Source organism: Hydractinia symbiolongicarpus, chromosome 4, assembly GCF_029227915.1.
Source record: "Hydractinia symbiolongicarpus strain clone_291-10 chromosome 4, HSymV2.1, whole genome shotgun sequence".
In the NCBI taxonomy this organism is placed as follows: domain Eukaryota; kingdom Metazoa; phylum Cnidaria; class Hydrozoa; order Anthoathecata; family Hydractiniidae; genus Hydractinia; species Hydractinia symbiolongicarpus.
Genome location: NC_079878.1, coordinates 1333577 through 1345321, shown reverse-complemented (window position 1 = coordinate 1345321; position 11745 = coordinate 1333577). Strand labels below are relative to the sequence as shown.

At 31.4% G+C, this 11745-nt stretch overlaps 1 protein-coding gene across 2 annotated transcripts; it reads left to right on the top strand.

The window, feature by feature from the left end:
• Window positions 1-808: 808 nt before the first annotated feature.
• LOC130640795 (uncharacterized) lies at window positions 809-10170 on the top strand. 2 transcript variants are annotated; one of them, XM_057447348.1, is made up of 6 exons: window positions 809-1017; window positions 4896-4961; window positions 7505-7590; window positions 8179-8296; window positions 8755-8813; window positions 9491-10170. In XM_057447348.1, exons 1-6 carry the CDS (start codon window positions 859-861, stop codon window positions 9594-9596), a joined length of 594 nt encoding a protein of 197 aa, XP_057303331.1. In that variant the 5' UTR covers window positions 809-858; the 3' UTR covers window positions 9597-10170. The 2 variants fall into 2 exon arrangements, with proteins under 2 accessions (XP_057303331.1, XP_057303332.1); XM_057447349.1 differs by lacking the exon at window positions 8755-8813.
• The last annotated feature ends 1575 nt before the right edge of the window (window positions 10171-11745 follow it).

The following is an 11745-nucleotide window of genomic DNA, read 5'->3' as shown; positions in this document are numbered from 1 at the left end:
GTTCTTGTCATTGTTCCTCTCCACATTTACGTTCCTTCTCTTTCCTTGGTTGTTTCTGATGTCATGTATTTACAGCCTCATTCTACTTTTTTTTAGCTGTATTTTTTTTGTTTATTTCAAATATTTCTTAGTTTTTTCATTATTTTTCTCTTTTCGTATACTTATTCTTTTTCTTCACTTGTTCTTCTTTTCTTTTCACCAATTTCTCCTATTTTTATTTTTTCCATTATATAATCACCCAAAACAACAAGGAAAATTGGTACTAGACCAATTTTCATTGTTGCTTTGGGTGATTATCATTTTATTTATAATTTTGTATGCTAAATTCCATTATTTAAAATTTAATCCTTGATAAAAAACTAGAGATAATATAATTTATGCCTTAAATTTTGAAAATTTAAACCTAACTTTACAGCACAAAAGGAAATCCAAAATCAGTCTGTGCCACTCATTTTTGAATCTTCGTATTTTCACAGTTAATAGTCTCTACCTTTTAATTAGTCAAACGAGTTGCTATGTATGGTAAAGTTATACTGTGTCAACTAACTATTACAGGCTGATTATTTGTTCTTCCTGGCTGAAAACAACGCAATTTATGTACAAAATAAATACAGTGATTTTTTGAATAGGTGTTGCAGTTATGTCAAACATTTCTTTTTGTGGAAATATTTCTGCAAAAATAAAGTGCTTACATCACATGTTTGTAGCTTTCTATTCTCTTCTACTGTTGTTGGATATCTTCAAGTTTTCCAGACTTTTAAGTTAATAAAATCTATAATAATCTGTTAATATTTTTTGCTCTTCATCATCTTGTTTATATACATACTAGATATACACATATACATACAAATTATACAAATGGTATCTTCACTATCTGAGTATGTAAAAGGAAAAGCTGGTAATAAGCTGGATAACGAAGATCAAGGGGACAAAGAAGAAGAAATGTTCTCTACTTCATATTGGTTTGGAGATAAAAATGTGGAACAGGTTCAAGAGGATCCTTGGCTTCCAAGCATGGTTAGTGCTGTTCTCTTTTTTAACAACTTATTTAATATGACAGTGTGGCCACTATACTTCTGTGGACTCCTTGAAACTTCTGGAAAAAGCTGCTAGAAAGTTACAAAAATTGCAAAACCTGTAGAAAAAAATCAAGTCTGTTTTCTCTTAAGTCTGTTTTTTAGTCATTGTATATGTATCAAAACATTTTGAGTGGACACCCTGCACTACTTTGTGATATCACTTCATCCTCCAAAATCGTTAGAAATATAAAAATGTTATTAGAAAATTGAAAACATTGTTGGTTTAGTTAGACGTTTCGATGTCACCAAGTCCGATGTCACCATTAGAATCTCAGTCACACCAAATTTTTTTTAAAATAACCGAAACCAAGTTTTTTGTCTCTGTTATTTTGACTTGGTTTTGATAATTTCAATCAGCAAATTTTTTTTAACAGCAGGTTAGATTATTTCATTTTTCTATCACCAAGTTTTGAATTTAACTTGGTTGTTTCATTTTTGTTTCGTTTTTTTATAAAAAAAACACTGTTTTGAATATTGGTTTACAATTGTGTGAACGACAAGCTATATAAACATTGGTTTGGTGGTCAGTCGTTGCATTTAAAGTCATTGTTATTTCGGGTAATAATTTTATTATGTTGTATTTCTTCGAAAGATCATGGATTTAATTGTAAATAATTTCTTCATTTTGCAAAACAATTGGAAACCATAGCAGGTCCAAATTTAATGGATTTTCTTTATGCCGCAAGTGTTATTTAAACAATTTTATTTATAAAAGTGACAGTATAGTCATGCATACTATTTCGGAAATGTAGAAAAGGAAGTTAAGATTGAGAGAGTTTGGGGTTCATGATTCAAAATGTCCCCCACTTTAAAATGAATACGCAACAAAGATTAGCCTTGGCAGTTTTTTGCTCCGCGAAATGAAACTGCACCAGCAATTGCGACGCCAATTGCCAATTGCCAACGCTAATTTCGAGGGCTGGATGGAAAGACAATGAAGTGTTTATTTTACAACATTAGATAGCCAGGAGTCTCAACATACAGTAGACTCTCGGTAACTCAAACACCCATTAACTCAAACTTTTATTAGCTCAAACTGTTTCCTACGGTCCCTTGGACATTTCTTAATACTTCCTTATAAAAACTACTCGTTAACTCGAACCCTGGATAACTCAAACATTTGTTTTCTCGAACTATTTTTTGAGTCTCAAGTTAATTTTTTCGGATAACTCGAACTTTTTAGTGTCAAAGTAGAAAATAGATTTTCGAAAAATGAATACTAATATGTAATGTAGTCAGAAATTTCGAAAAAGCTGTTCTTAAATGATTCTCTTGACAAAGGAACTAAAATGTTCCTTTTGATGGCAATACGATAAAATAGAAGGCTCTTTAATTTACTGAAAGTTTTAAAAAATTGCTTTGACCCGAACTAATATCTCATTTTTGTTTAAGTTTGAATTAACGGGAGTTTCACTTAAGTCAAACATTTGTTTTTTCTGGTCCCTTGGAGCTTCGAGTTACCGGGAGTTAACTTTATGAGAAAGAATTAGGCGTAACAAGAAAAGTTGTAGACAGTTATTGTTTAGAAAACGAACGATGAGCAATGCAGGAGGACTTTCAAGAACACTTTCATTTTGTTTTGTTACCTTTTTTATTTATCTTAAGCGCAAAAATGAATGTGTCTGCTCAATACTGCTTACAGGATCCTATAAGAACCGCAAAAGCCCATTAATAATTTTCGCACATCCTGCTAAAGTTTTTTGACGCGTTAATTACTTTCATTTTTGTTTTCTCAATTTCCTGCCCTTAATATAGACTGTGTGCTATTTATTTTCACATCACAAATTCACATATTTTAACGAGTGTGTATTTAGAGAATCTAAGATTTTCTTTTCGCAACTTTCTCATTTATTGGTGTCAAAAATCCCACTAGATCATATTTACTTTCCATTCGATTATGTGCAACTACACATTCAAAACTGTGCATATTTCAGTCCCAGATCACCTTACCCAAACGACGAAAATCTTTGTTTTTAAATAAGAGGTCAAGGCAACGAGGTTGTAAAAATAAGCGCAATTTTGAAATAAAAGATTTGCAGCGTAGAAATCCAATTTATAACCAAAATTTAGTAAAATCAAAACAAATGGAACAGGATCAGAAACTTTAAACTGAAAATTCCAAATAAAAGCGAAGAATCGTTTGATTAGTAAAACAAAAGAAAACAACTGAAACAAAATCGAATATTAACGAACCAAACAGAATAAAAACGAAACCATTATAATGTATTAATTGTTTTTCGAAATTAACAAAACCAAATCGAAATAAAAAAGTTGGTTCCGTTTTAAAAAATATCCAATGCATTAGAAAAACTAACTAATACTCCAATAGATGGCATCAAATGCAAAGGAGTAAGATTACACTAGCACCTTAAACCACTATAGGTTAAGTTTGAAGGTTAAACAGAATTTTTATGCGATGGTCACATGTGTTGCTATTGCTTTGTCTTAATTAACAGCAGTAACATTGGATAAGATCATACTCTTCATTAAGCTGCACCATAAATCAGTACATTGTCTAGCAGATGCTTGATGAAATTCCCAATTGTGTCTAATGGTCGCCATTATATCAGATTTCTGGTTTGCATCCTGTGAACACCTATTAGGAAAAAACAGAGATTTTACAGTACTTTAAATTTAAGTTATTGGTCATCTTCTGTAAGAGCCAGATACTCTGAAGAAGATGTTATGTGTCCAAAATCCTCCCTAAGTTATGTTGAATATGTGTTGAATATGTGTGGTTTTACCGAATATTTCTTAAAAAAAATTTCAGCCGTTTGCCCTAATTATGATTTTTAGAAGCTTTTTCTACCTATTCCTTGGCTTTAATATTTCAATTTAAAAGGTGGATTTACATGGATTGCAAAATGGTTTTCACACACTTACAACTAAGACATTTTATGGTCTAGTATTTTCATATTGAGAAAAATTATGGTTTAAGATTTAATACCATAATTCAATAAATTTTAAAAATATATACATATTTTAAAGAATTTATTTTTAAATTTTTAATTTAATTCTCTCTATTCTCTTTATTTTTTCTGTTCATCTAACTGCAAAACACACATCCTTTATTATAAATCTATATTCAGCATTAATTTTTCCCATTTTCAAAACCAAAACTAATGAACTATACTGAACAATAGAACAGGCGGCATCTTCAGCTTGAAACATGTTTTAGGAATCAACCTGATTTGATTCTTAGTAATACCTATTTTGTAAATTTATAGTTGTATGCTTTTGTGCAATAATATTTAGCAAATGTTTTGAAATTTAAAAATTACTTTTTTGTGAACTAAAAATTATATAAAAAATGTTGTCTATTCTTAAAAAGGACCTATAATTCATTTAGAGGTCCTTTTTGGTGGCTGAAGTTGCATATTATAATAACATTACTTTTTAGTTAGAGTTAATGTGATTAGATTTCTTAATTTTTTTATTCCAGTGTATTCGCTAGCTGCAAGAACACCTTAAAATTACTCCAAAGAAAAATGTGGGAGGTAGTTTGAGAGCTAGATGCAATAAATTATGTTCAGTACTGCTACTTTAGAATCCGCGAGAAAATAAAGCATGTAGGATAATACAAAATTTTTGTTTTATTGAAAAGTAATATGGAAACCATGAAATACTCAAAAAATTAAAAGGGATAAATTTTAACTGGCTGTAAAATCTGCACAACTGGACAAAATTGATATTTTTGCATTCTACAAACATATCTATAGACATACCTATAGATTACTAACTATTTTACATGACGGAATATTCTGTACAAATTCGTTAGATGTCATAATTAATCTGTTTGTGTTTGATTAATTTTAGAGCAAAACTCAAAGAATTGTTGGCTTTTTTTTGTGTCTACTTCTTGGACTGTTTTGTTTTGTGGTGGTATGTTCAATTTTTATTATAATTTAGACAACATTTTATTGTTTTTTTTTTGCTATTTTATTATTATTTATTTTATAAAGAATCACATGATTAGTTACAAAGGGTTATTTAGGACGATGTATCTATATTTTATTTTATCCATTATAAGTCACAATTTATATCTGTAAATTATCATGTGTCATGAAAAATGTTCATTTTCAACAATTCCTGCTAAACTAAAACATTGTTAATAATTAACCCTGAAATGTTATTAGTAACAAAGATAGTAGAACAATGTAGAAGTTTATGACAGGCCTCAACTTCAACATTTGTTTGTTTTTTTAAATTTGCAGACACGTTTAGTAATTTTTACAGCTATAGTATGATGTGGAAATATTTTTACTTTGGATATTTTTTTTTTAACAGAGGATGATACCCTAGAATCTTTTAAAATATACAAAAGCTAAAAATTCGAATGAACACATAACTATGCACACCCTTTTGACGTGGTTAACGAAAAATTCTTTTAAGAACAGAATATGATTAAATTGAAGTAAAAAGTTGGAGCTCATAAAAGCTGATTTTCCTGGAAATTTCTGTTGACTCAGCACTATAGGTAATAAAATAATTGTGTCATCTTCATATGTATTAAGATCCTTTTTAGCAAGATATAGTATAGAAAATTTGTATACGTAATTAGGTGAGTAAATAATGCAGCTGTCTAGACTGCTGAATAAAAACATGCATTTTTGTTTTAATTTTTAACTGACCACAAATTGAGAAAATTGCCAAAAAACTTTAAATTTGATTTTAACGTCATATCCACCATTATCAAACTGGAATGTTAATTTTTTTTAAAGAAAAAACTGTGAATAACATCATCCAGAGTAAAAGCGCCATTAAATTTAACCTTTTCTAAACAAAAAATTCAAAATGTAATTAAGATTCAGCCTAAAATTTTTAAAAAACTTCCTAAAACAGAATTTCCCTTTTTTTAAAAAATCTTCATTTTTTACCATATTTGTAGATGTTTACCAAGCAAGAGTTTCATTTCCTTTCAAAGATTTGTTTTTTCAAACAATCCAGGGGCGGTTGTTGTTTCAGTATGTTATTTTAGTTGTAACATAATCACATCTGTGTCAATATTTACTTGACAATCTGCCCTGTTCTCCCCATCAGTTACATCTTAATGTTTACTTTTTATTCAAATATTTTTCTAATTCAAAATCTCTTTTGTTTCGAGTTTGTAAATGATTGTACAAAGAAAACAAAGTGGAGTACTTCTCAATTAATGTAATCTCAGTTATGTTTCACTTAAAGATACCTTGGGTAACAGCGCATGTGTTAGTTTTAATAACCTAGGGCTTGTCATGGCTGTGGTCTTTTTGTCTGAAACTGAAAACTAAACTAACCCTTTTTATTTTTAATGGTGTGTTAGTTCAGATAAGTTTTAATCATAGCGTTCATCCTATTTAACAACACTCAAAATCATGCCCCATATATTTTAAATATATTTTAGCCAAATCCGCACTTTTTGCAGAGTATCAAAAGGCGAAATTAGCCCCAATTTTTTTCTTGTATCGTTTTATGTACTTAAAATAAGACGTTACATTGCATAAATTCTAGACCTGAATTTTCTAAAAGAAGTTTCTGAAAGTCGTCCATAAAGCATTTTAGGAGAAACCTTGCAAGAAACCGGGGGGGGGGGGAGCAGGGAGGTTTAATTGATATTCTTTATCATCATTGTAAGTTCTTTTTAGGAAAATTTACAAATTATCTTATGAGTTCTACACTAGAACGTGAAGAAAATGCTTTATGATTTCAAAATTGAAACTTGTGCGATACCATCTTTAGATTAACGTGCTAAAATTTGAAGCGCGAAAGACAAGCCAGTAAATACACCTGTGATACATGTTCCGGTCCTCACATTTACGCTTGTTGTATTTATATCAGGTCTTTCTGTTTATTTCTAATATGAAGTAGCTATTCGGCTACCATTTTAAAGAAAATATAGGTATTAGTATGGAAGACAAAAATTGTTCTTGTCTGTTGCTAGCTCTAATCTTATGCACATTCAATAGCGGGTTATATTTTGTAGTTGAAGTACCAATTGATTACGGCATGTAATAAGGTCAAGCCCAGGTCAGAGGTCTGCTGAATTTAAGAAATGGCTGCTTTAGCAAACATGAACTTTAGAGACTGGAAGAGCGTTTTAGATATAAAACAGTTTTCTGCGAAATAGCGTATTCATTAAAGTATTTGCAGTCTAAGTAGACACATTTTCAAACATTACACTATACCCTTTTCTATTTTGTTTATATTGATCAGTTAACAACGTCTTAAAAAATTGAGATCATAGTAACAATTACGACAGCCTTTTGACAGCTAAAATGCTTCTACCGAAACGACATCTGTTTTATGATCTATACACGCGTAACTTTTTAAAGAAATCTAAACAAGGTCTTAGCCCACATGGACTATGTGCTGTCTGAATCACTACCCACAAAGTCATTAATCAGTTCTTTTGAAGGTTTATTATTAGTTGTTAAATCTTTATTATGTAGGCTGGCCTGTGTGCACCCTTACTTGTTTTAAAGGCAAGAAAATTTGTGATTTTGTATACAATGGGAAGTATATTCACCATAGGCAGGTGAGTGAGTTCTTCACATACATAATTTTATTATTTTGCTTTTCCTTATTAAGTCTATCCTTCAGTTCCACTTCAATTTTATATTTGCAGTGCCACGACAAATAATTTTACAACTAGTAAAGCCTACAATCATACAACCTCCCCTGTTTAAGGTTGGTTTACACTATGGAGTGCATGTGTACAAAAAGAACAGAAGCTGTATTAAATGTAAAATACTGAAAGGGTTTGATGGTAACTGTAATACCAAAAAGGTAGCACATCTTGTCAATGGGCAGAGTTGTAAAATGAAAACAATCCATTTCAATGGCGCTAAATACGATTTTTAATCTAAATCTTACTTACTCTCAGGAAACTTATCGCTCATTTGTAACGATCATTTGTAGCGATCATTTGCAAACTTTTAGTAAAAGCTTAATGTAGGTTACTACGGTACGGTTTATCGAATTTTATGTAGTTAAAAATGTAACATATATTTAGTAGGTGCACAAAGTGATGAGTGTTATTTTACTTAGTAATTAGTTTCTATTTCCATCTTATGACGTTGGTAGTACATTATCAACTTCGATTAAATAAATTTGTCTTATTTAGTTTTGCACTGCTTTGGGGACCTTATAATCATCTTAAACATATTTTTTCGTACCAACGGTTACCATTTACGCTAGCTTATTTTGGATCACTGTCAGCTACTTTATATTGTGCTATGGTGGTAAGAATTTTTTTTTCTTTTTAGTTTCTTTTTATTCGTTCGTTCGTTCATGCTTTTAAGGCGAAACTCCACCTTTTATCTTTTACACGTCGGTTTAAGTCGCACAAATCAAAGTGTTCAATGGCGCAGTATTTATGGGTGCTATTTCCCGCGCTTTTCGGTTTCTAAAGTCAAAATAATCTCGAGATTTTTTATAAGCAGTGAAAACGCTGCATTGTATAAAAACGTAATTTCATGAGTTCGACCAATGAGTTTGCTTGAATCACCGCCATTTCGAGTTTTTCGCGCATTTGTGTTTTCAGTGGACATACGTCGTGCTTTGTGATCGTAGAGGACTTTTGTCTTCATTTCATTCGTTCATTCCCATTTTACTTTGTTTTGTCGGTTCGTATGTTTGTTTAGCCGTACGTTTTTTTTGTACAATTGTTCGTTAATTAATTCGCCTTTTTACATGCTAGGTAAAAAGCACGCCAATCACATTGATATTTGCAACTTTACAAATGGTAGCGTTAGCTTGGTAAGTCACGTGTGTACATCACGTGGTATATTTGTGTCACGTGTGTGTTCCTGTTTAGGTTACTTACTTAGCAAAGAAAAACAGGAATATATAACTGTTGTTTTAATATATTTCTGTGAACCACACATTGAATGTCTCTTTGCAGCTACTAAAACATAAGTGGTGCAAACAAAATCGTTTTTTAAACTGATGAAAGGTGAAGCTTGTTATACAACATGGTATACCCCTCCTTGTCTACTTTTTGGTACGTGTCGCTTAGCACTAAAATTAGTAAGTCTACCGCATTACTCTTGTGTTAGTAAAATCGCAACAACAAAATTATTTAACCCTGCAGATTTTGTTCGCAAATAAGGCAGTATAAAGAACTTTAAAACATGCTGGACACGTTCATGTAATTTTGAATTAGAAAATGCATTTTATAATGGATCGTATTAGAATATGGAGGTAATTTTTAATTATCTTTGTGGAAGGTAAGTAAGGTTGCCATTTTTTCTGTGGCACCTTTAATTAAGCAAGAATATGTCGTGTGTGTGGGAAACAGAGAGTGGCCGTCTTTGTTTCGAAGAAGTGTTTGAATTTGGAGGCACATCCACCAACAACCATCCAGCGGTCTATCTCTACATATATTTTACTTGATAAGACGCAATAATAACAAAAACATTTTCTTTTTCTTGTAGGTATATATGCAGTTACATTCCTGGTGGTACGACAGGCTTGAAGTTCTTCTCAAAGTTATTCGCGTCTGCATGTAGCAAAACTGTGTCGAAAGCTTTACCCATCTGATCACATTGCTTTTCTTGATCCAACTATTGATTGATGGAAGCTGTTTTCTGATTGATGGAGAGCTATATCGTAATTGGTGGGAAGATCAGCTTCGATCGTTTTACTTGGCATAACATCGAGGCAAACGGATGTAAAAAAGGGGATGATACTGTAGTGGCGCCCAAGCCATTGTTGTTTGGATAAGCATAGGCATGGCTAGATAGCTAGATAGCCAGATGGACAGGTATTCAACCCTGACCTATATATAACGTATTTGAAATTTATATATGCTATTTTAATTTACTTTAATTGTACATTGGTATTCCAATTAATTTATACTAATCTGCAGGGTGAATTTTTTTTGATGCAGTTCAGGCATACATTGATCAACATAAAGCAGTTCAGGCATACATTGATCAACTTAGGCATATGTTTCGTTAGACAGACGCTCATTATTAGTGTTTTTGTACTTCCTGGTTCCGTATTTGAGTAAAAATTTGAGTAAAAATGCTAGTAACATTTACTAGCTCCATTTTTTTACATAATTAGGAAGAATATTGTATTTTATACTATATAAAATATATTTTTCAGTTTACCTTTATCAGTTATTTGTGTAATTGAAGAGATATTGAACATACAACTCAGCTTTGCTTATTCACAACGTGTTAATAAAGCATCTTGATTTACGTCCATTTTTGTTTTACTCAAAAGTTTGTTTACATTATCTATCTAAGAAAAACAAAATTTAAGTTGTCGATGTGAAACACAAGCTTGAAGGCGTGAAGGCAGGCAAATGGCATTTCAAATCGGCAAAAAATTTCCGACGTGAAATAAATTGATTTGAAAATTTACAATTAATACATACAACAAAAACTAACTGTAATGCGTTGCACTTTCCATTGAAATGCAAATTTGTTGCTGAGCACTTACTATGTTTATGGGAACCGACCTTATCGTTGCCATTTTTCTATTACTATTCTTTGGTTTTATGTTAAGCAGCCAGAGTAAAATTATTGGAAAAAATTTTAACAGTGAACAGTGGTCTAACATTTTTTGATTGGCAAAGAGCGTTTCGAAAAATAACAACTCACTTTTTGTCCAAAAACTTTAAACTTTGCTCGCTAAGAATATTTTGACACATATACGGACAGTTGAACGATTGTTTACATTCTTTAGGGCCATTCAATAGCACCCAAGTTCCCCATATTTTTACCCAAACTCTTGTAACGCAACGTGAAAAATCTGGTCCTATCCACACACCCTTCTTACTTATTATTTCGAATTTAAAACCTTATCTTTTCATTTCCTATAGTAACGAAAACCTTTATGTATGAGGCAATCAGACAAACTAGTGCTGTAATATGAGAAAAAGATATAACAGGGCTATTTATTTAACACACAAGATGGCAATTTTTAGTACTTTTGCGTAAGTTCAGAGGCAAGAAACAAATTTAAGATGCAGATCATCACTAAAATACTACAAATATTCGTAATGTATAAAAATTCTCTGTAACATAACAAAAGGGAGGTTGTTCGCAAGTAATGGGGGTATTTTAAACCTCCGTGCTGCGAAATAAAATTTTATTTTACAGATATGGAAAACTAACCAATTTCGACCTTGTTCACAGAAATTTTTATCCCTTTTTCTGAAAAGAAACAAAAAAGACATGCGTTTTTAACATCTGCGCTCCCGAAGTTTTTGCGCACATTGATAATTCAACATCAATGTATATGTTGTGCCGTAGGATCCAGTCCCTTTAGTGCCCAAGCAAAAAATGGTACCTTTAGTCCTACGATTTTTATTTCACATGTTGAAAATCCACCCAAAATAAAAACAAGGAGCCTAGGCGCCTCAATAATTCCCTGAAACAAAGCCGTAGCGCAAAATTTACTAAATGATTAAATTTTAAATATATAAAATAACGAAGTGTGTCGACTAAATTAAATGATTAAACATTTAAAGTGAGACTTCAGTAGCCTTGCATACATTATAGAAAGGATAAATTAATAAAAAATTATGACACTATAGGAATTGCTTTGGTTTTACATATCCTTAAGCTGAATATTTAGGCTGTCAAGCATTCATAAAAAAGTCTGCGCGCGAAGCTGTGAATAAAAAAAAACGTTTGCGCATGATTAGCAATTTCTTTTGATTTTGCTCTCTCCCGCA

Coding starts and splice junctions, on each gene's coding strand:
- LOC130640795 (XM_057447348.1), top strand. CDS start 859: ATGGTATCTTCACTATCTGAGTATGTAAAAGGAAAAGCTGGTAATAAG. Junction 4,962..7,504: donor GACTGTTTTGTTTTGTGGTG/GTATGTTCAATT, acceptor TTTATTATGTAG/GCTGGCCTGTGTGCACCCTT. Junction 8,297..8,754: donor CTTTATATTGTGCTATGGTG/GTAAGAATTTTT, acceptor TTTACATGCTAG/GTAAAAAGCACGCCAATCAC.